This window comes from Rhinatrema bivittatum, chromosome 1 (genome assembly GCF_901001135.1).
Source record: "Rhinatrema bivittatum chromosome 1, aRhiBiv1.1, whole genome shotgun sequence".
Classification (NCBI taxonomy): domain Eukaryota; kingdom Metazoa; phylum Chordata; class Amphibia; order Gymnophiona; family Rhinatrematidae; genus Rhinatrema; species Rhinatrema bivittatum.
Genome location: NC_042615.1, coordinates 540,379,306 through 540,404,197, shown reverse-complemented (window position 1 = coordinate 540,404,197; position 24,892 = coordinate 540,379,306). Strand labels below are relative to the sequence as shown.

Here is a 24,892-nt window from a genome sequence, read left to right as displayed (position 1 = left end):
TTATCAATTATTTTAGTAAACCAATAAACAAAGAATTACAATAGTCAATGGTACTAAGGACCATAGCCTGCATCACAACTCTAAAGTCCAAAAATGACAAAATGTTATGCAGAGGACAAACTAATTTCAGCCTATAAAATGCCTTCTTTACCACACTTTCATATGGCTCTTTATAGATAATCTTGAATTGATAATTACATCCAAATTTCAGGCTTCATCAACTATTTTCAAGCGATACTAACTAAGGACTGCAGTGCTTCCCTCGACCAATCCAAAGACTAGATGTTTTATCAGCATTCAGAATCAAACAATTTACAGATAACCACTCTTTGATGACTCCAAAATATCTAGTAAATGCCACATATGGAAACTGTCCTCTCTCCCTACAAGGGATGTAAAATTGGATGTCATCTGCATACATCCTGAATATCACATCCATAGTATTCAAGCAGAGCACCTAGAGGTTGCAAAAAAAATATTTAAAAGAGCTGCCGGTAACACAGAACCTTGTGGAACTACGCAACCAGTCGGGACCCAATGTGAAAGAGGAGGATGATATGGGAGTAGGGTGTGTGGTAACGGGCGATTAGCCACTTGGGAAACAGCCAGGAAACAAAAGAGGCAGGTCCTGGCTGTTTCTTGTGCGCACTTTTACTTACAGTGAAAGCAAAAACAGAAAGTAAATGCAGCTCACCTGGCAGTTCTGGTAGCAGTCAAACATCAAGCATAATATGTCTTCTCATAGAATGGCTTCCTCTCTGCTCCCTGGGGACTGTTTAACCCTTCTAGGCCATGAGTTCTGATACTCTGGTGAGGGGCTCCTCCCTTCACCTGGGATTTCTTGAGGGTCTGGATCTTAAGGAGGACCGGGCGGGACAGCTGTGCCCAGTCTCTTAAGGTAGTCTGAAGGAGTTTCTTATAGACTCTCTCACAGGGTGTTTCAAAAATACCACATAACACAGTATGTGGGAATTGTGCCATTTTTCTATTGTCACAATACATTTCCACCAAATATGATCAAATGGCTCTATAGAGCTTGTGTCAGTCTGCAATACCACTGGCATACACTCTTTGTCCTTGAGGGAGGGAATTTTGAAAGAATTGTCCAGGGTTTGCATGTGTAATAATAGCATTTTTTTTAAATTTATAGTCTGATTTTCAGACACTTCAAAGCAGATTGCGTTCAGGTTCTCTGCATATATATGTAAGTTGCATCTGTGCACATATATAGGGCTGGATTTTCAAAAGGTTATGCACGCCGGGCATATTTTAAAAGGGCCCAGCGACGCACGTAAAGCCCCAGGATGCGTGTAAGTCCTGGGGCTTACAAAAAGGGGCGGGGAGAGGCTGGGGAGTGGGTGGGGCGGGGCGGGGTCAGGCTCCCGGCACACCGGCCATATTTGCCGCTGTGCCGGGGATCGCGCGCCGGCAGTTGGCTGGTGTGCGCAACTTACTTCAGCCCCAGGGCTGAAATAAGTTTGAGATAAAAAAAAGAAAAAAGAAAAGGTAGGGGGGAAAGGGTGGGGGAGGTAGGGGAACGGAAAGGAAGGTGGGGTGTGGGGGGGTAGGGAACGGGGGAAGGCTGCGTGGCTCAGCAGATGCAAGGTGCATATTTGTGCACCCCCTTGCGCGTGCCAACCCCGGATTTTACAACTTGCGTGCGCAAGTTATAAAATCGGGTGTAAATGTGCATCCGCCCGCACGCAACCTTTTAAAACCTACCCCATAATGTTTTATACATCTCATGTGTATGTACGTACTTCAGTATCATGCATAAATTTTAATGGGAAGAAAAGGTATGCTCTAGGATGTTCCAGTCTGGAGTTCTGAAGTACATGCACAAGTTGCCATTTTGTAAGATGTATATATGCATATATTAATGAACTTGTCTAAAAAAATTTGCCATCTGCTGATTGACTGCGACTTGTCTTTTGTATGCAGTTTTTGGGTGGGAAATCGGGGTGAACTAGTAGTGGGTTCAGGGTGAAGTGCTAGAGAATCTATGTGAACTGGTGAAGGTCTAAATGAACTGGTGGAGATATCAGTCAACTGGTGATTTCAATTATGCATGCAACAACATTTTTCAGAAAATGTACGGGCATACTTTAAAATACACCTGCCTCCGTGGGCCCACGTTCGCAAGCAAATTGTGCAGCATGGATAGTTTTAAAAGCTGGGCTCCCAGTAAGCAAACTTTTTCTATTCGCTTGACCAATAGCTATTTTTCATATGCAGTTTTGCGCTTGTGAAATTTTATTTAAATTCATTGATAATGAATGATAATGAGGCACATTTATACAAAGCAGTATATTAACCATGAATGCATAGATAAATTACATGTGAGAAACCCTTAGCAAATGTGATTTCACAAAACAATTAACTTCTCGGTGAAATATAGATTTTGAAATTTTCTTTGGGAAAACTCTGCATCCTATTTAGCTACTGAGCGTATTTGCATATATGGCCCAGTTGCAAATAGTGCACTAAAATGGAACTAGTGCACACAATTCTGCACGCTTTAGTACATCGTTCTCCATATCTCGCTCATGCTGCAGTCCATGCCTGTGTCAGTGGCACTGCTGAATCCTGAACGCGCAGTGCTCCAGCTGCACTCTGCCAATGACAGGCAGGGTCAGTCTGGGTGAGGGGAGTTCCCTCCCGGCAGCAATGTCTGATTTCCATGGCCTCACTCGCTTCTCCTCCTCCTCCTCCTCCTTCCTTACTCCTCGAAAAGCTGGCCTCTCTCTCCCTGCAGGGCTCCACAGCCTCTCTTTCTCACTCTTCTCTCACCTCTTGTGGCAGCCTGCAGTGCTGGAGAGGAATGGACTTGGGGATGGAGGCTCTTTTGGTGTGTTTAATCTTAAGAACCAGTCAGAGACCTCTCAGAGCTCAAACTGAGATAACAATTCTTAGAGGATGGGCCGATACAGTACAGTGAGCTTCACACCGGAGCGCACTGTACTGTATCGGCCCGAAAGAGCAGCGTGAACAGAAACTGCAGTGCACCCTGTCCGATAAAGAATATTCCCCTCTCCCCCTCTCCAAGAAGCAGAGGGTTATCTACATATTTCTTAACTTTATTTATTAAAAATAGAACAGAGAAACAAGCTTGCTTAAAATGTTAGCATATTCCCAAGCAGAGAGAATTTTAGAGCATAAGATTATATTAAATTAGACTTAAAAAAACACACATTTCAAAAGTTTTTTAGACATGGACACAATTTTTTCAAAAATAAGACCATTACAAAGTTTTTTCCAGCTTCTTAGTCTATCACTTAATTTAAGCATTGCAGGAAAATACTGTACACACACACATTCATATATGTCTTTATGCATAGATGTGTGTGGGAGGTGTACATATACACACACCCACCCACACGCATACATACACACACAATCTATATACATCTAGTTCTCAAATCTCAAATCTAGCAAAAGTTCAAACACTGTATTCCCTATTTTAGAACAGAAACTCATTGAGGTAGTGCCATATGTCACCGGTGCCACTTCCTGAGTTTACAGTCTTCCTTTTCCTGTAGGGCTGAATCAATACACAAGCAGCTTTACTATGCCATAGGGCTTGACAAGTGCTGGAGAAGTGTGAACAAGCCACTCACACTTCAAAGACTTTAAAGGTGTGCTTTCCAACTACATTGCCACTCATAGGATTTGCGCTCATAACTGCCTTTCCACAGCACTGGGTGTGTGGGAGGGAGGAGTGTATGGGAGGGGGGTGGGTTCATCACTCAAACACACTATATTACAAAGCAACCATGTAAAAAAAACAAATCTACAGATAACCCCAATAGTTTTCCATGAAAATATCTCAGTAAATTAGACACTATAGGTTTAAAAGATCTACACAAATTAAACAAACCCCAATTGCAAATTAAATAATTACCACATAAATCAAATTGGCCAATTCTTAAATTGAAATCTAACAAGGAATCATGACATGATAAACAGAAGATGACTGGAGTTTTTAGAGTCATATGATGCCAAGTTAAGCTCTACAGGAAGTAATACTTTGTATTTTCCTTGGACCACCTAAATAGCCCTTTATTAGTGGAAAAGATCTACCAGAGTTTAAGAAAAGATCTAATGAGTTCCTTCTAGAATTATATCACTGACTCTTCTGTCAACAACAATTTGTAATTTATCTTTAAAATCTTCCATTGTACCTGAAGACTGGAGGGTGGCCAATGTATCTACAATATTTAAAAAGGGCTCCAGGGAAGATCCGTGAAACTATAGACCAATAAGCCTGACTTCAGTGCTGGGAAAAATTGTGGAAACTGTTATAAAGAATAAAATCACAGAACATTTAGATAGACATGGTTTAATGGGACACAGCCAGCATGGATTTACCCAAGAGAATTCTTGCCTCTGAATTCTCCAACATTTCTATGAAGGGGTGAATAAACATGTGGATAAAGGTGAACTGGTAGATGTTGGTATATCTGGATTTTCAGAAGGCATTCGACAAAGTCCCACATGAGAGGCTTCTAAGAAAACTAAAAAGTCCTGGGATAGGAGGCAATGTCCTTTTGTGGATTGCAGGTTGGTTAAAAGACAGGAAACAGAGAGTAGGATTAAATGGTCTGTTTTCACAGTTGAAAAAGGTAAAAAGTAGAGTGCCTCAGAGATCTGTACTTTTTAATATATTTATAAATGATCTGGAAAGGGCACGACAAGTGAGGTGCTTAAATTTGTCGATGTCACAAAATTATGCAGAGTAGTTAAATCTCAAGCAGATTGTGATAAATTGCAGGAAAAACATATGAGACTGGAAGATTGGGTGTCCAAATGGCAGTTGAAATTTAATGTGGACAAGTGCAAGGTGATATGCGTATAGGGAAAAATAACCCTTGCTGTAGTTATACGATGTTAGGTTCCACATTAGGAGTTACCACCCAGGAAAAAGATCTAGGCATCATAGTGGCTAATACATTGAAATCGTCAGCTCAGTGTGCTTTTGTGGTCAAGAAAGCAAACAGAAAGTTAGGAATTATTAGGAAGGGAAAGGTAAATAAAATGGTGGATGTTATTGCCTCTGTTCGCTCCATGGTGAGACCGTACCTTGAATACTGTGTGCAGTTCTGGTCACCACATCTCAAAAAAGGTATAGTTGCACTGGAGAAAGTACAGTCCAAAATGATAAAGGGGATGGAATGGCTCCCTTATGAAGAAAGGCTAAAGAGATTAGGGCTGTTCAGTTTGGAGAAGAGTCAGCTGAGGGGGGATATAATAGAGGTCTTCAAAATCATGAAAGGACTTGAACGGGTAAATTTGAATCGGTTATTTACTCTTTTGGATAATACAAGGACTAGGGGGCACTCCATGAAGTTAGCAAGTAGCTCATTTAAACAAATCAAAGACAATTCATTTTCTCTCACCACATAATTAAGCTCTGGAATTCATTGCCAGCGGATGTGGTTATGGCAGTTAGTGTAACTGGGTTTAAAAAAGGTTTGGATAACTTCCTAGAGCAGATGTCCATAATCTGCTGTTAATCAATAAGGATTAGTAACTTGGGATCTATTCATTTAGGGCCGGATTTTAAATGCCCTGTGTGCGTAAATCCGGCCGGATTTACGTGCCCAGGGCCCTCGTGCGCCGGCGCACCTATTTTGCATAGGCCGCCGGCGCGCACACAGCCCCGGGACACGCGTAAGTCCCAGGACTTCGTAAAAGGGGCGGGGGCGTGTCCGGGGTGTGTCCGGGGTCAGGGGCGGTTCGGGGCGGGACAGGGGCGTGGCGTCGGCCCGGGGGCATGGTCGAGGCCTCCGGACCAGCCCCCGGGACAGGTGATGGCGCGCCAGCAGCCCGCTGGCGCGTGCAGATTTACACCTGCTTTCCGCAGGCGTAAATCTGCCAACAAAGGTAGGGGGGGGTTTAGATAGGGCCGGGGGGGTGGGTTAGGTAGGGGAAGGGAGGGGAAGGTGCGGGGGGGTGAAAAGAAAGTTCCCTCCGAGGCTGCTCCGAGGCAGCACGCGCCAGGCTCCCCCCAGGGACTTTTGGCCAGCTTGGGGGGGGCCTCCTGACCCCCACAAGACTTGCCAAAAGTCCAGCGGGGGTCCGGGAGCGACCTCCTGCATTTGGGCCGTATTGCCAGTATTCAAAATGGCGCCGGCGCTACCTTTGCCCTGTCACATGGTAAGGGCAAAGGGCCATCGGCGCCATTTTTATTAATGCAGCCGATGGCCTGAGAGCGGGAGGTCGCTCCCCGCGCTCCCGCTGGACCACCAGGTAATTTTAAAAGGTTTTTTTTGGGGGGGGGGGAGGCTAAGGGGGTCATTTTAAAGGGTCGGGTGGTTTTTTTTTTTATCGGGCCATCGGTGCCATTTATATTAGTGGCAACCAAAATGGCGCCGATGGCCCGAGAGCGGGAGATCGCGCCGGGACCCCCCTACTGGACCACCAGGTAATTTAAAACATTTTGGGGGGGGTTTGGGAGGGTGGAGGATTTGTTTTAAAGGGTTGGGGTGGGTTTAGGGGTTGTTTTGGTGTGCCGGTTTTCCCGCCCTCCCCCTCCCCCGATTTACGATTTTTTCACGATAAATCAGGGGAATTTCTATTGTATCACGACTCTAACGATTTTTGACGATTTAAAAAATATCTGACGATTTTTTTAAATCGTCAAAAAACGATTCACATCCCTACTACCTAGTAGTATTTCACTTTTAGGGTGTTTACAATCATTACATATATAGAACAGGTAAAAATATATGTGAATAAGCTACCAAATTTACAAGCATAAATTGCTTATAAAACAGCAATTTATGTAAGTGTTGGCCACAGTCTGAAACAGCCCTGGCCCACCCCTTTTTATACACGTGCAAGTATATGCTGTTTTACATGCATATTTGCTGATTTTTACATGCACAACTTTTGAAAATTTATCTTTTAAGAGTGCAGCAACAATTTTGGAGATGCGAACAGTAATGGAAAAGAACAAGGATTCCTCATGGCACTAAAATCCTGTAATACTGAAAATGCATTAAATAAAACATATGTAGAAAGACCAATCAGGAAACTTCTTATTGGCGTAGGGTGAAAGATTAGCAGTAGTTTATTTCACGTTTTTGATACATGCCAGCAGACAACAGTAACTATCATTTATATTTATCCATGGCTACTCTGCCATATGAAGACAATTCTGGCCTTCAGAGGTGTATCCATCACAACTGATAGTGATCATGAAGCTACCTTGTGAATCTACAGATCAGAGATTCGGCGGGGGGGAGGGGGCTGTGCCATTTCTTTCCCAATTTTCTGTGTTCCTACCATGATTTGGGGTATTCGGGCCCAATAAATTTCATCTGTTAATAACTACCCAGAACTTAGGCGAGGATCATAATCATGGATCACAAATTTTTTGTTCAATCTCTAATAGGTAATTTCAGTAACCATGCAAAACCTCTGTAAAAAAAAAACAACACAGAGGCCAATATTCATACCTGGGAAACTTTTGAATCCTGCTCACCCTGAGATTTCTAGGGGTGTGCATTCGTTTGCAATGTATCGCGAATCCGCTATGCATATGGCCGGATTCGTTGTATTCGTTGCGTCGCGAAACAATTTCCCATGAATACAACGAATCGGCGGCCGAATCATTCGGCCGTCGAAATGGCAATTTTAAACAACCCCCCGCTGGACCACTAGGGACTTTTGGGCAAGTCTTGGGGGAGACCCTCCTGACCCCCCACAAGACTTGCCAAAAGTCCAGCGGGGGGTTCCGGGAGCGACCTCCTGCACTCGGGCCATCGGTGGAAACACTGGAAACATTACGCGGGTAATAGCCTAAGTTTATGTTGCAAGCGGCCGGGATCACTGAGAACAGTGATACCAGCACAGAGAAGAGGGACCAGTTTTGGAGGTAGCATGCGGGTGGGAGGGTATCAGCCAGGGGTGGGGGAGGGGTGACTATGGGGAGAAGCAGAAGATTACAGTTCTGTTTTAGCGGAGAGGGAGTTGGAGGCCCAGGCCGGTGGCAATGTTTTTTAGGGACTTTTAAAAGTTTTACATATTTAAAGGTTCTTGGCAGCTTTTTTGGATCGTGGAGTGGGGAGGGGGTAGATACATGTGGTGGTGGGGGGGTGGGCATCGGACAGGAAAGCCTGCAACTTTTTTTTTTAAGATGCATCTCTGAAGATATCCGGGTAAGTAGCCAGTTAGCCAGCCACACGAAACTGGATAACTTTAGGCCTGCTCTGAAACAGTTATAAAGTTATCCAGCTAACCTAGCCAGATATACTGAACATTTGGCAAGGTTAGCCAGATAACTCAACCCCTCCCAGGAATGCCCCCAAAATGCCCCTGTTTTATCCATCTAAATTATAGCTGGATAACTTTTGTGTTATCCATCTAAAAGGCTTTGGAATATTGACTCACAGTGACCTCCTCAAGAGGGCATAGTGCAGAGTATAATCAGAGAATGGGAACTGTCAGAACAGTATGGGCTAGATTTTAAAAGCCCTGCGCGCCGGCGTGTCTATTTTGCATAGGCCGCCGGCGCGCGCAAAGCCCTGGGACGCGTGTAAGTCCCAGGGCTTCGTAAAAGGGGCAGGAGGGTCGTGTCCGGGGGCGGGTTGGCAGTTTGTGGGCATGTCCGGGGTCAGGGGGTGGTCTGGGGTGGGTCCGGGGGCGTGGCGATGGTTCGGGGGCGGGTCGGGAGGGCGGTCCTGAGTCCCCCGGCACTGCAGCCTGTGCCGGGGGATGCCGAGGTGGCGTGTGCAAGTTACGTCTGCTTCAAGCAGGCGTAACTTGCACAACAAAAGGTAGGGGGGATTTAGATAGGGCTGGGGGTGGGGTAGATAGGGGTAGGGAGGGGAAGGTGGGGGGATGCGGAAGGAAAGTTTCCGCCGAGGCCGCTCCAATTTCGGAGCGGCCTTGGAGGGAATGGAGGCAGGCTGCGTGGCTCGGCACGCACAGGCTGCCGATTTTGCGCAGCCTTGAGCGAGCCGACCCTGGATTTTATAAGATACGCGCGTATCTTATAAAATCCAGCCTACTTTTGTCGCGCCGGTTGTGCGAACAAACCGAATAGATTTGGGGAAACTATGATATCTCCACATACGGCCTGCTTTACTAGCGGGGTTTCCCCTTTCTGTGTCTATGGAGAAAAGTTTAGTAAATCAGGTCCATGTGAAATAAAGTCTGCTTTATACAGTAATAGTTCATTTTTAAATTTATGTTAGATAGTATGATCTGAATCAGTGGCAAATGGTTTATAACATGTGCTTTGATATATATTAATGCTGTATAAATAGAGATCTTCCTTGTCAGTTTTTATTATGTTTGTCCTGGGAATTTCAATTTTATAACAAAAGAAATAAGTGGAAAAATGACTGTTATAACACACAAGAGACTAATAAGTGGAAAAGTCATTTTTCCAATGGATCTTTTTTTTTTCTTTTTTTTTGTTATAACACTGAAATTCCCAAGGAAAAAAAAATAAAGAAGAATTTCTCATAAAGAAAAAAAAAGGTTCCAAAGTATAAATTAGCACATATTACTCAGGGGCTGGTTCACTAAGATAAGGTAAACCGCATTAAGCTTTTAATGTGGAAACCCGTGCTATTAATGTGTAACCCCTGCAAGGAGCACATAAAATAGAAAGCGTCCTGACGCTGGCACCAGCTCTGTCTGTTTAACAAAAATGGTTGGGTAAGATGTTGGATTGGATCTGGCTCAGATGGCAATGGAATGTGTTTCTCTACAGGACAGGAAAAAGGAAATAAAACACTTTACCCCTCTGCGACCATCAAACTGCTTTTCCCAAAAGGGGACTTTCAGCACTCCTTTAAGATCTTCTTAAGAATGTCTTTTCTCTGTGAAACCCACACCCTGGGATTCACAAAGGTCACGTCAGACAGTAAAGTATTATTCCAAAGTGTTAACTTGTATTTGTTCTTCTAGGGACCCAACAGTAAAATTTTGCAGCACTCACAAAGCAACAGAGGAAGAGGCAGGAACCTATTGCAGAAAAAAATCACCAGACAGCCTTGGGAAAACAGGTCCCAAATCTCTATAGCAGCACAGCCATTAGAACTTCAATAGCTGCTGTAATCCACATACGTGAAAGAACAAAACAGCTTGACCCATGATAAAAACCCGACATTATTCACCCACAGCCCTGAGTCGCTCATATAAAATGTTTAGTTTCTCCTAGATGAGTATTGCTCTGGTAACCAGGGATGTCCATCACTCTTCCTCCTAAAGTTCTTGATAGGCCACTAGGCCTTAGTGCTTAGGAGTGATTCTTTGGACCCAGGGCATCCATTGTAAAAGAGGCAACCTGTTGGATTTGCATAGCAAAACAAAGAGAGTATGATGCTGGTGAGGAAAGGGGAGACAGCTGATAAGATAGCTGATAGTTGATGGCTTAGCAACAAATTGTTACTGATGTTCCCCAGAGTTCTGCACTTTTTATTTAAATCCTCTCTATAAATTACTCAAAACACTGGTTGTAACCTGCAAATCGTATGCAGTTCTTCTTTCCTGTTACTTCATCCTAGCCAATGACAGTTAAGATTTTATTGATTTGTTTAGCAGACCTTAAGAAATAGCTTCAACACACAGATTGATACTGAATATTGAAAAATCTGAGCTAATTTTTCTTTGTAGATTTTCTTTTGATAATGATTCCTCACACTCTACATATGAGGGCCATGTGCTTTGTATTAAATTGCAAGCCATAAATCTTAGAATTATTGTAGATGCCTCTTTGCGTCCGTGTGTAAAAAGTGTTGCCTCATCAGCCTTAAACCAATGCTAGATTCACATGACTTTAGGTCTGTTTTATAGGCACTGATTTTCCCTTTACTTGATTATTGCAACTCCCTCCTCCTTGGTCTTCCAGCTAACATGCTGAGGGTATTCCAGTTAATACAAATTCTGCTGCCCAATACTTACTGGAATCCCAATGCATAAACATATTTCACTTGTTCTTCATGCCCTCCACTCGTTCCCTATATGGTGGAAGGTCAAATTTAAAGTTCTCAAGGTAATATATAATTTGACTAATAACTCTACCATTCCATAGATTAACTCAATTTGGAGGATTTATAGTCTGACTCGCTCACTCAGATCTGCCAACAAAGGCCTACCTGAGGTCCCTTCACCAAGACTTGCACATTTGTCTGAAACATGTGATCAGGTTTTTTCAGTGGCTGGACTTAAGCTTTGGAATACGCAGCCTGATCGTCTCCAGCTAATGTCAGACTTGACACAATTTAGAAAGGAATTAAAAACATATATTTTGTGAAGCCTTTCATTAGTGTAATCACTAGTGTCTTTCTTCTGTACCTCAACAATAATTTAACATGTCTCCCTTTGGGCATGCAGTCTGCTTGTTGGTTATTTCTGTTCTTAGTTATTACTTGTCTTTTTATTTTGTTGCCTTTTATTTTATTTTTATGTTTTTGTTTTATGTATGATGATTTTATAAATGTTTTCATTGTATTCCACTTTGACCTGTTGTAGAATGTGGGTAACAAAGATTTGTCAAAAAATAATTAAATAAATAATTAAATAAATAAAAAGTAACACACACATAAAACTCAAGCATACTATTTTGCTAACCTATTGCACTGCTGATAGTGATAATTAGCAATTGCAGCCTCTTCAGTCTCATTTGTCTACTGTCAAACCAGAGTTCAAGAAACACCATGGTTTTGTCTACTAGTGCAAATTAATTCCCTTTCTTCCTCTGAGCTAAACTCCCAGTATTTGGAAACAGTTCTGACCATGGTTTTTATTTTTATTTTATTTTTTGTTTGTTATGCATACTGCAGATTACAAACAAATTTGCTAAAACTCTGAGGGCTGAAGAGTTTCTCTGTGTTTAAATATTTAACTAGAAGAAAAGAAACAAAAAGTAATGCAAAAATTCTAGATCTGCTCCATGCTTTAGTCTCAGTGTTCAATATGCTGGCAAGTCTGTGTGATGATGTCAAGTGGCTTTCAGGCCCCTTTAGTCATTACACAATCGTTCCTCTTATGAAACCTGCTTTGAGCCAAACACCCAAGCAGTCTGCAGAGCCATCTGAAGAAGCTTTTGTGGGTGACTGTCCTGTGGGAGAAAGGCACTGAGATACTGGGTGGGCAGACAGTACTAGGCGTTCATTGACACTGGCAAACAAGAAGCTACTGTGTTTGCTTACATGGTACTGAAAGCAATGTAGCTGGAAAGAAAAAACATTCAGGGCTCCCTTTATGTGACAGTTTTCAGCTTAAATCCCTGGCAAGAACTTCATTAGATTTCCATAAGTCAGAAAGATAAAAAGGACTTTGCATTGCTGTCAAAACCACTGAGTCTTACAAATAAAAATTAAAATTAAAAAAACAAAACAAAAAACTCAGCAGAATAATTTAAAATTGCAAGCTCTTAAGTCTGCTAAAAATTCCTTCCTCAGGCAAAACCAGCCCCTTCTTAAGTTGTACCAAAAGTTTGCATCTTTAAACATTTGTTAGCTTTTTAAAGGTATCACCCCTACCCCATCATCATCACCGTTGTTTATTTATGACTCACTTTTCCAGCTATGGAGTTCAAAGCGTATTAAGATAGAACCGATAGAACCTAGCAATCATTTATTCAGTTTTTTGCTTGTTATTTTGACTGTTCTACGTTCTTTGTAAAGGCTATGCCTACCTATACCGTGGTTTTAAGTTATCTGTAAACCGACACGATATGCAAACGGTTGTCGGTATATAAAACATTTTAAATAAATAAATAAATTAAATAAATAAACCGATATGTATGGTGCAATATGCTCAAATAATTCCAACCACTTTGTTGGAATTGTTTTAACATACTTTATTTTTGGCAAACTGCTTTCTGATCTCTAGTAACATAGTCACAAAGGTTATGCAAAGTCAGTATTTAAAACCGAGATGGGCATGACTTCTTTGTGAAACTCAAACTCTGCAATTTGGGGAGGTTCAAGTTTTCACAGCCCGAACACAATCCAGAGCCACAGGTCAGGCACTTTAATCAGTTTTCCCTGATCTGAAGAATTCCTCCCTCAGCTCACTGGAACAGGAGCAGGGGTGAAAGGGCTGCGGGTGAGTCAGGGAGAATCCTTCCCTTTATAAAGCTGCAGTATGCTTGGCTGGGGAGGAGTGAGGCACACGAATGCATATTTGTTTAAAGTGAATTCACATTTCATAATGAGAAAGCTGCATTCTGCTTTGTTATAAATGGAATAAACTGAAAATCAGCTTACCCCAAAATATCTGAAATGTTTCACATATTTTCGAGTAGTTAACAAAGAAAGGGGTCTTCCCTGACTCCCTGGGGCTGAAACAGGGCCTCCCAAGAACCCATTTAAGCCTTCCCTGAAGTCTTCAGTGTAGAAAAGCCTCTCCTGTCTCTCTGGCTCCTGATGCACAGTGGCATTGCTTGGTACTGAGGCTGCCTCCATTTTGTTGTGCAAGCTTACAGCCATGCGATAAACTGGCACCGGCCATCCCTCAGACTGGCACCATCTTGTTTTATGGCCATATACTTTACAACCATAAAACACTGGTGCCGACTTCAGGGTCAGATGATATCATTGTGCACTGGAATCCAGTAGGGGAAGAAGCAACTGGGGATTACATCTTTCCCTTTCTATACTGAAGACCGCCATGGAAGGTGTAAGTGGGAGCCAGGGAGGCCCCAGCTCTGACTCACTTGCAGGGGTTGGGGGAGCAGGGGTCCTGGGAAAGCTCCAGGTCTTTTGAGGCAGTGGCAGCAGCGGTGGAAGAACCTGGGGGGAGACCCAGTTTCAGTTCTTGAGTTTTTAAATTTAATGTTTATTTTGGTTCTGCAAACAAACTGAACTGAACTAAATGTAAAAAAAAAAAAAAATAAACCAAAAAACACAACACCTGTATAAAAAAATCATCCCAAAATGAAAAACTGAATTAAAACAACATTTTTCCACCTTCACATCCCTAGTAAGTGATTCCCCTTGGCCAGTTCACGGCGTGGTTTCTTTGCAACTTCTACTAATGTTCCATCAATTGCTTTCTGGTTAACTGTATTTTAATTCTTTGAAATTAAGATGGAAAAAGTGATTAATGAAGAACCAACTTACCAAGCACAATGACGACGGTCTTCAGGAGGCTCATCATGGTATCCCGATTCCTACGGGGTCCAGAACTATGCCTGGACATCCTCATAGTCCTCTGCCGAACGTAGACAAAGATATGAGCATACAGGACCACCATGACTACAAAGGTGACCAGGTTAAAAATAGCCCAAAAGACCAAATAAGAGTCACTGTAGAGTGGTGCCATGTTGGAGCAGTGCGTGATGTCACAGATACAGTTCCAGCCCACACTTGGTATTGCACCCATCACAATAGCCATAGTCCAAATGACCACAATGACTACTACCACCCTTCGGTTGCTCATCCTAGTATGCAGCTGCATTCGAAAAACAGTAATGTGCCTCTCAATAGCAATGGCTAGCAAGTTGGCTACCGAGGCTGTCAGGCTAGTGTCAATAAGACCCTGGCGAAGAAGCCAGGTGCTCACAGTCAACCTCCTGGTATTGGGTCCCGTGTTAAACATTAAGTAAAAATATGCCAATCCAGCAAAGAAGTCTGCAGCAGCTAAGTTAGCCATTAGGTAATAAATAGGAAAGTGGAAACGGCGGTTGACGTAGATAGCCACCATGACCAGTAGGTTAGCCAGCATGATGAAGATGCAGACAGTAATTCCCAGTCCCATCACAAGCTTGCTGACTGTGTTCCATTCTGTAGCTAGGTATTTCTCACTTCGATTATAAAAAAAGGCAATTGTCTCATTGTAGTAACACTGTGGCTCATTCATGGCTGTGGTCTAAGAGATAAAAAAAAAACATAAACAAAATCAGATCTAAGTATTCAAAGACATTAGAAAAAAAAACGTTCTAATTCAGGAGTTGGCAAACCCCGCCCGCAGCACACATTCCAGGCAACCTCATTCTGCCTGCAGCACTGTAAGACTGATCTACAATGTTAGCACTATCATCGGCACTTTCATGATGTTCTAGTCACTTCATTTGGAATGACCCGCCAGGTGGAACAAACATTTAAGTAGCACATTTGATTGGGATTTGGAGGCAGTATTTCATCAGCTGCCTCCAAACCACCCTTTTGGAAATGTTTTGGGGGGTTTTGGCACTCTGTCACAACACGTGTACTCTTGTTTTAATGCTGCATTCCAGTTTTAAAGGGCAAACTGTGCCTTGGTGGGGAGTAAATGTATTCTAATTGCACAACCATGTGCAGCATGCTCGAGCTTCCTGGCAACTGAATAATGTGCATGCATGGAATATGAATGACTGTTACTTCTATTGTGCAATTTTGGAAAAATCAAGCAAAATATCTTTTTTTTTCAGCTTTGGAAAAACCTCATGGAGCAATTTTCAAAATTGCTCAGAGTTGAAAATTCTGCAGTGCTTTTACCCATACGTTTTTTACCATTTCTCAAAGGGATCATGCAAGTATATTTTCCTTTTGAAAACTGTCCTTGAAAATATACCCACCTGCTTTATCTGTGAGTATATTTTCCCTTGAACATAGCATTCATAGTTTTGAAAATGCAAAGCTACATGTGTTGCTGCCTCTCTTAATCTATTCCAGCCCTTGGTAAGCTTGTCCATGAATGGTGAGCAATTTTGAAAAAGTCCTTCAAGTTGAGTAAATAACTTTTGAAAATTGTCCTGTCCATGAAATATATCCAGATTTTTACCCATTTACATAACTTCAAATTTGGGCAAATTATAATCTACACCTGTAGTTCTCAACCCAGTCCTCAGGACATGTCTAGCCAATCTGGTTTTCAGGATGGATTTCCATGCTGAATATGCAAGAGAGAGATCTGCATACAATGGAGGCAGTGCATGCAAATTTATCTCATATATATTCATTCACCTGATTGTTTGGGTGTATCATGAGGATGGGTTCAAGACCCCTGGTGTAGTGGATCAAAGTCAATTAATGACAAACTGATTTCATTGGTGATGCATAGAGACTAGTCAAGTTAGAAAAATTTGGATTTGGCATTGGTTTTTGGCTGTTTCTGGTCTTCTCTGTGCTGCAGTGGTCTCACTCTCACTGTGCCAGACAGAGAGGCAGCACACTGCTGCTGATTTTGATTTTTCTATGCACTTGGGGAAGGTCAGTATGGGAGACAGTGTGGAGGCAGTTACAGCAGTGCTAATTATTTTTTTGCCTCTGTCTGGACCCCAATGAGATGAGCATTGGTCACTCAGAAACTGAAGAGCAGAATCATACCAGGCTTCGAGTCCTTTTGGTGCTGTCAGTGTTTAATAGTTTCTTTTGTGACCTAATCAGCAGTAATTCACACAGCATAGCACACATGTACAGTGTGTGTGTTGTGTGTGTTTGTATATGACAGACAGTTCTCCATACAATGAGTAGTATAGTGACTGGGGGTACAAAAACAGTATCACTAACTAAATTAATTTGTAATATCCAAGTCCCCAGTAGGCAGTGCACGTGAACAAATTCCATCATGTCAGGAAAAAGGAGAGAAAAGGATGTCAGCAGAGATAGAGGAAGTGGTGTAAAGACAGCCCAGTGAAGTAGTAGTGATAATAAGTCAGTCCTTCCCCAAAATTAAAAGACTTTTTTTTTTTTTTTTTTGCAGAGTGGCAAGAGTAGAAGGTAGCTCAAGTCCAAAGAAATTGAAATTTGGAGTGTATGTGCCACCACCACCTGTTCCTCACCCTCTTGCTTTGAAGCAGAAGGAAAAGGCAGGAGAGTCATCAATGGCAAACAGTAGCAGGGCAGGGTTATAGACTAAGACAGCAGAAATGCAACAGTCAAAATGAGCTGCATGCTCCTCTACATTGATTACTTCTCCTCAGGCAATGGAGACAGTATTTTCAACAACTGATTCTGAAGAAGAATCTTGTCTGAGATTCCCTGAATCAGAACTTGAGGAGCTAATAGATGAAGACATTTTTGGAGGATTAGTCAGCAGCATTTTAGTGTCCAATTCAGTGATGGGGGAGATAGGTGATACTGACAGTGATGAGAGCAACCCCCAGAAAAAGGTAATGCAGGAAGAGAGTGTGAATGATGCCCCTGGCATTTTTCCTCAGGATACACCCTTGACTTCAACTGCAGTGCCAGTATCAGCCCCCAAGGATGGCGAAAAAAATCCCTGATCTGGAGGTACTTTAAAGTGAGGGACCACCCATGTTTGCTTACTGTATTCACAGCAGTAAAGATATCAGCTCAGGAAAGAAAGTGGGGCATCTGACAAATGTTAGTATGCAGCATTATCTGGAGAAGCAGCACCATTAGCATTGGTATTAAGGAAGAGTGGCAGTACTAGCCTAGGGGCTCCCTTCTATCAGTCAAAGTAAAAGCCAGAGGAAAGGTATTGAATAGGGGAACACTTTGCCCCAGCTGATCCCACAGCCCATTCCAGCAGTCAGGTGGCAAGCCAGCAGTCTCCAGCCACCCACCATAGAGGAAATGGGGTGGTATTCCATAGCACTGTCTGAGGGCAAGAGTCAGGCAAGCTCTAAAGTAGTAACAAGGAGCATCAGGGAAATGATTGCCCTTGATGATCAGTCCCTGAAGGTAGTAAAGAACATGGGGTTTCAGCATCTGCTGCATGTGTTAGCCTCCAATTATAAAATCCCTTCCAGGACTACATTTAGTAAGAATGTCATCCCCATCCTGTCAACCAGTGCCGTAGTCACATACGGGTGCAGATGGCTAAGGCAGAGGGTAGTAGCATGCATTTCACAAGCGATATCTGGACCAGCATGAATGCTATGCATGCTTACTGCTCCCTCATGGCACATTGGTGTGACCTGGCTGAGGCAGGAGCTGGTAGCAGCTCTAGCAGAGACTGTGCATCAGGGTGCAAGTAGACTTTCCTGAACACCCAAATGATGCATCGTGCCCATACCTTGTTGAATATTCTATCAACCGTAAGAAAGATGCTGGAGGATTGGCAGCTAGATGGGGAGAGGCAGGAATATTCAGGAAAGTTTCTTTGAGACAGACAGTGGTGCAAACATGGCAAAGGAAATAGAAGATGGGCACTTTCTGGTTATTTGATGCTTTGTATACTTTTTGCACATGCCAGTGAGGAATGCCCTAAGACTTGGCACCAATGATGACAGGAATATATTCCTGAAGGATCTGATAGAGAGGTGAAGGAAACAGCAGGGCATTTCCATAGTAGCATAAAAACATGGTAGTTTGTGAGGAAGCAAGAAGAATTTATAGAAAATGTTCTGGAGGAAAGGTTAGAGGGTTTCTGTGAGCAGGAAGAAATGGAAGCAGAGGTGTTGCAGTTTTTGTACTCACTAAAGCAAGAATTGCAAGAGAAAATGAAACCTCTGACAAAAAGCTATACATACAAACTTGCTACACTTTTTCATCCATGGGTGAAAGGGAATCTTGCCCTCCAGTCCCAGAATCTCATATTCATGAAGGAGATACAGGTATTTAGAGTGAATAGGAGCACCAGAGGCAGAGGAACAGTGAAGATGTAGAACAGAAAAGAGTGGCCATCTCAGAGAGTAGTGCAAGCATGAGCAGCAGCCTGACAGCTACCAATCCCTCCCCCACCTCAATATGCCAAAGTCATGTTACCCATATAGAACCATCTCTCTTGACACAGACCATAACTAAAGCAGCTAGCAAGAGAGACCCTCACCTTACCTCAGCATAGTCGACCCCAGGACAATTTTCTGTGAAATACCATCTCACAAAGTCCATCGAGGACATGGACACAGATGTGCTGGCATATTGGGCATAAATGTCTGCATTCTGACCAGACCTAGCCAAACTGGCTCAGCAGTGTCTTTTATGTCCACCAACCAGTGTGCCCAGTAAACATGTATTCTCAATGGGAGGGGACAACATGAGCCTTAAGAACATAAGAACATAAGAAAATGCCATACTGGGTCAGACCAAGGGTCCATCAAGCCCAGCATCCTGTTTCCAACAGTGGCCAATCCAGGCCATAAGAACCTGGCAAGTACCCAAAAACTAAGTCTATTCCATGTAACCATTGCTAATGGCAGTGGCTATTTTCTAAGTGAACTTAATAGCAGGTAATGGACTTCTTCTCCAAGAACTTATCCAATCCTTTTTTAAACACAGCTATACTAACTGCACTAACCACATTCTCTGGCAACAAATTCCAGAGTTTAATTGTGCGTTGAGTAAAAAAGAACTTTCTCCGATTAGTTTTAAATGTGCCCCATGCTAACTTCATGGAGTGCCCCCTTGTCTTTCTACTATCCGAAAGAGTAAATAACCGATTCTCATCTACCCGTTCTAGACCTCTCATGATTTTAAACACCTCTATCATATCCCCCCTCAGTCGTCTCTTCTCCAAGCTGAAAAGTCCTAACCTCTTTAGTCTTTCCTCATAGGGGAGTTGTTCCATTCCCCTTATCATTTTGGTAGCCCTTCTCTGTACCTTCTCCATCGCAATTATATCTTTTTTGAGATGCGGCGACCAGAATTGTACACAGTATTCAAGGTGCGGTCTCACCATGGAGCGATACAGAGGCATTATGACATTTTCCGTTTTATTCACCATTCCTTTTCTAATAATTCCCAACATTCTGTTTGCTTTTTGGACTGCCGCAGCACACTGCACCGACGATTTCAGTGTGTTATCCACTATGACACCTAGATCTCTTTCTTGGGTTGTAGCACCTAATATGGAACCCAACATTGTGTAATTATAGCATGGGTTATTTTTCCCTATATGCATCACCTTGCACTTATCCACATTAAATTTCATCTGCCATTTGGATGCCCAATTTTCCAGTCTCACAAGGTCTTCCTGCAATTTATCACAATCTGCTTGTGATTTAACTACTCTGAACAATTTTGTGTCATCTGCAAATTTGATTATCTCACTCGTTGTATTTCTTTCCAGATCATTTATAAATATATTGAACAGTAAGGGTCCCAATACAGATCCCTGAGGCACTCCACTGTCCACTCCCTTCCACTGAGAAAATTGTCCATTTAATCCTACTCTCTGTTTCCTGTCTTTTAGCAAGTTTGCAATCCACGAAAGGACATCGCCACCTATCCCATGACTTTTTACTTTTCCTAGAAGCCTCTCATGAGGAACTTTGTCAAATGCCTTCTGAAAATCCAAGTATACTATATCTACCGGTTCACCTTTATCCACATGTTTATTAACTCCTTCAAAAAAGTGAAGCAGATTTGTGAGGCAAGACTTGCCCTGGGTAAAGCCATGCTGACTTTGTTCCATTAAACCATGTCTTTCTATATGTTCTGTGATTTTGATGTTTAGAACACTTTCCACTATTTTTCCTGGCACTGAAGTCAGGCTAACCGGTCTGTAGTTTCCCGGATCGCCCCTGGAGCCCTTTTTAAATATTGGGGTTACATTTGCTATCCTCCAGTCTTCAGGTACAATGGATGATTTTAATGATAAGTTACAAATTTTTACTAATAGATCTGAAATTTCATTTTTTAGTTCCTTCAGAACTCTGGGGTGTATACCATCTGGTCCAGGTGATTTACTACTCTTCAGTTTGTCAATCAGGCCTACCACATCTTCTAGGTTCACCGAGAAGTTGATTGAAAAGAGGTTCACTAGAGTTGATTGAAAAGATGGTCTTTTTGAAAATCAGTCTTCCTTTACTTGGGTTTCCAGAATTTCCATGTGAGTGGCAAGAAAACTGAGAGCATCTTGAAGGTCTTGCTGCCGCTTTGTCTACATGCCATCCCTCTGATATACCACCTTAGGGGTTTTACTGCCACCACTCTGCATACCCTTCCAGGCCCCAGATGTACCACTTTAGATGCCTTGCTGCCAAATGTCTACGATTTATGCCTGAGATGTACCACCTTAGGAGTCTTGGTACTACCACTTTACCTACTTACCTTGCCCTGGAATATCACCTTTGGATCATGTATCACCTTTGGATCATGCTGTATATATGCCTACCTGCCATACCTATTATGTATCAGCATGGGAGTTTGAATGCGTCTGTGTTTTTTGCTGTTTGGAGCTCAGCCTTGTTTTCCCACTCTGTTTGTTGGCTAAACTGGGGTGTTTTTTCCCTAGAAAAAAAATAAAATAAAAGCTTCTCCTCATATCCCATCTCTTTTCTGTTTCTCTACCTTACTTTTTGTTGTACATCTCTAGGATTTCAGCCTAGTTCTTCCACCATTCTTCTTTCTTTGTTATTCTGGGGTATGTTGTCCCCATAAGCCCTCAGTGAGAAGGAAGAAATGCAGGCACAAGAGAAAAGATGCACAGAAGAGAACTTTTACATGTTCTGAATGTGCTAAAGCTTTCAGTCAGAAGAGACAACTAATGCAGCACCAGAAAATCAACAAAAGGAAGAGACCATGTTCAGCTACAGAATGAGGAAATCTTTCTTAGTCAAGCAAACCTTGATATTAAAGAGTCCTTTAACAGCACAAAATAGGATACAAGCTAATAATCAGTTTGCAATTCCTGCACTATCAGAGTTTTGGAATAGTAGACTGGCCCATAAATATCTAGGAGAATTGGACATTGATGCTACTCTTGGTGCCACTTTGCCTCTTGTGCTATCTTTGAGGGTTCATGCTACTATTGTTGGATTCCTCTTTTAAAGCCTTGGGATTTTCTCCCTACTCTTGCTGCTTCTTTGCTCCTCTGATGGTGATTTGGTGAACTCCTGCCACTGCTAGTACCTCTTTGCCCCTTTACTGTGCCCAATCATGCTTCTTTTTGGAGCCATGTTGCCAGTTTGGATATGTTGGCATGCCTTCATCCTTCTGATGACGTCTACCCACCGGCTTCATTGGAATTGATGAGAAAATCCCAATTTTGGGGCCCATAGATAATGGAAAATGAATAAAACAAATGAAACACATTTTTTTTTGTTTGAAACTACTGAACTGAATGGAGGTGCCTTATGAAACAAATGAATGAACCAAAATGAAAATGTTTCCTCTGCACACCCCTACCTTGCATCTGATATATGTGGGGGAAGGAGGAATGAAGGCAAAACTACATGAAGACATTTGAAAATAAAATTGTATGCACATAGTTTACTCCTCCCAATCTAAATATGCCCCCAGGAATGGCTCATTATAAACCTGCTAAAGATAAGCATGCTATGGAAATATTCATATTTTTAGCCACTCTGAGGGGTATCATTTTTATTCTGAGGGATCTAGCCAGTTGATTGTTACCTTTCTCTTAAAAATTAGCCTAAACATATTCAGTTAGTCCTGTAAGATTCCAATAGATATTGTTCTTTCTAGCATGCTGCAATTTATTATGTGCCCTTTCATTCTTGTACTCAGGGCATAGAATCTTTATCATGTAATCCTTAATTCTTTTCCTTGCCATTAACTTCATACCATTTAAGCTTCATTGCCATAATTATGCCATAACCAAGAGGGTCAGAAAAGAAACTCTTGTTTTGAAACAATGTCCTAATTGACTCCCCTAAAGGTATCATTTTCAAGAGGCATCAAACAATTCTGTGCCAAGCTATGTTATGTTAAAGCATTTCAACATAGTTCCACTGAAATGTGAGCTACTGTATGCTGGAATGTTTCTGTGGAGTGTTATATGCTGTTTGAGATAAAAGTAATTTTCAAGATAGTGGGTGCCATAAATTTCTCCCTGCTCCATGCTGAAAATTACAGAGCCAAGAACTTATTTATAAGTTACCTGATCCTTGGTGTAGCACTGTGCACCCAGTGGGCACCATTCCAATAAAGTAGACATTTTGGTCAGCTACACTGAATATTTTGAATGTATTTATTTATGTATTTGCTCACACTTATTACACACTTCTCCAGTGATTGCCCAAGTTGAGTTACAAAAACAATAATAATCCATAAATGAACATAAGAAATTGCCATGCTGGGTCAGACCAAGGGTCCATCAAGCCCAGCATCCTGTTTCCAACAGAGGCCAAACCAGGCCACAAGAACATGGCAATTACCCAAACACTAAGAAGATCCCATGCTACTGCTGCAATTAATAGCAGTGGCTATTCCCTAAGGAAACGTGATTAATAGCCGTTAATGGACTTCTCCTCCAAGAACTTATGCAAACCTTTTTTGAACCCAGCAACACTAACTGCACTAATCACATCCCCTGGCAACAAATTCCAGAGCTTTATTGTGCATTGAGTGAAAAAGAATTTTCTCCGATTAGTCTTAAATGTGCTACTTGCTAACTTCATGGAATGCCCCCTAGTCCTTCTATTATTCAAAAGTGTAAATAACCGAGTCACATCTACTCATTCAAAACCTCTCATGATCTTAAAGACCTCTATCATATCCCCCCTCAGCCGTCTCTTCTCCAAGCTGAACAGCCCTAACCTCTTCAGCCTTTCCTCATAAGGGAGCTGTTCCATCCCCTTTATCATTTTGGTTGCCCTTCTCCATCGCAACTATATCTTTTTTGAGATGCGGCGATCAGAATTATACACAGTGGGGTAGATTTTCAAAAACCGCGATTAGGCGTACTTTTGTTGGCGCTCCAGGCGCAAACAAAAGTACGCTGGATTTCAGTAGATACGCGCGTAGCCGCGCGTATCCGCTGAAATCCGGGATCGGCGCGCGCAAGGCTATCGATTTTGTATAGCCGGCGCGCGCCGAGCCGCACAGCCTACCCCCGTTCCCTCCGAGGCCGCTCCAAAATCGGAGCGGCCTCGGAGGGAACTTTCTTTTGCCCTCCCCTCACCTTCCCCTCCCTTCCCCTACCTAACCCACCCGCCCGGCCCTGTCTAAACCCCCCCTTACCTTTGTTGGGGGATTTACGTCTCCCGGAGGGAGAAGTAAATCCCCGCGCGCCAGCGGGCCACTAGCGCGCTGCGTTTTCGGGGCGATCTGGACGCGATCTGGGGGTGGGTCCGGAGGGCGCGGCCACGCCCCCGGGCCCGCCCCCGGAACGCTCCCAACATGCCCCGAAAACGCAGCGCGGTTCGGGCCCGCCCCCAGACACGCCCCCCGACACGCCCCCTCCGAAAACCCCGGGACTTATGCGAGTCCCGGGGCTCTGCGCGCGCCGGTAGGCCTATGTAAAATAGGCTTACCGTCGCGCAGGGCCCTGCTCGCCTAAATCCACCCGGATTTGGGCGGATTTAGGCGAGCAGGGCTCTTAAAATCCGCCCCAGTATTCAAGGTGTGGTCTCACCCTGGAGCGATATAGAGGCATTATGACATTTTCCATTTTATTAACCATTCCCTTCCTAATAATTCCTAACATTCTGTTTGCTTTTTTGACTGCTGCAGCACACTGAGCGGACGATTTTAAAGTATTATCCACTATGATGCCTAGATCTTTTTCCTAGGTGGTAGCTTCTAATATAGAACCTAACATCGTGTAACTACAGCAAGGGTTATTTTTCCCTATATGGAACACCTTGCACTTGTCCACATTTATTTATTTATTTATTTATTTATTTAACACTTTTCTATACCGACCTTCATGAAGAAATATTCATTAAATTTCATCTACCATTATACTAAAAAACTAACATTATAAATACTAAAAAACTCATACAAATAAAACATAATCATCAGACAATGAGAGGGCAATTTTCAAAAGCCATTTCTGTGGGTAAATGGTAGGGATGTACATTTGTTTTAAAACAAATGGTAATCTGTTCATATTACACCAAAACAATGCACATTTGCCCTGAAAATCCTGATAATTTTCAGGTTCATTCATTTAGGAAAACAGCTTGCACTATATTTGCCAAAACAAATACAAATGAAAAAACAAACAAACCCAAAATAAAATAGCCCATTAAATGAAAAAACAAATAAAAAATGATCCAAAAACAGATAAAATGAACTGAAAAGAAAAAAGTGTCCATAAACATTCCTAGTAAGTGATTTATTTGGAAAATGCC

At 42.5% G+C, this 24,892-nt stretch overlaps 1 protein-coding gene across 1 annotated transcript in view; it reads right to left on the bottom strand.

Annotated features, from left to right (window-relative positions):
• The window catches only part of LPAR1 (lysophosphatidic acid receptor 1), a 213,097-nt gene that overhangs the window by 91,630 nt on the left and 96,575 nt on the right, over positions 1-24,892 (bottom strand). The window contains exon 2 of the mRNA XM_029614803.1: positions 14,085-14,832. Within this exon, the coding sequence (XP_029470663.1) occupies positions 14,085-14,823 (739 nt within the window). The 5' untranslated portion in view covers positions 14,824-14,832. The remainder of the gene's footprint in view (positions 1-14,084; positions 14,833-24,892) is intronic.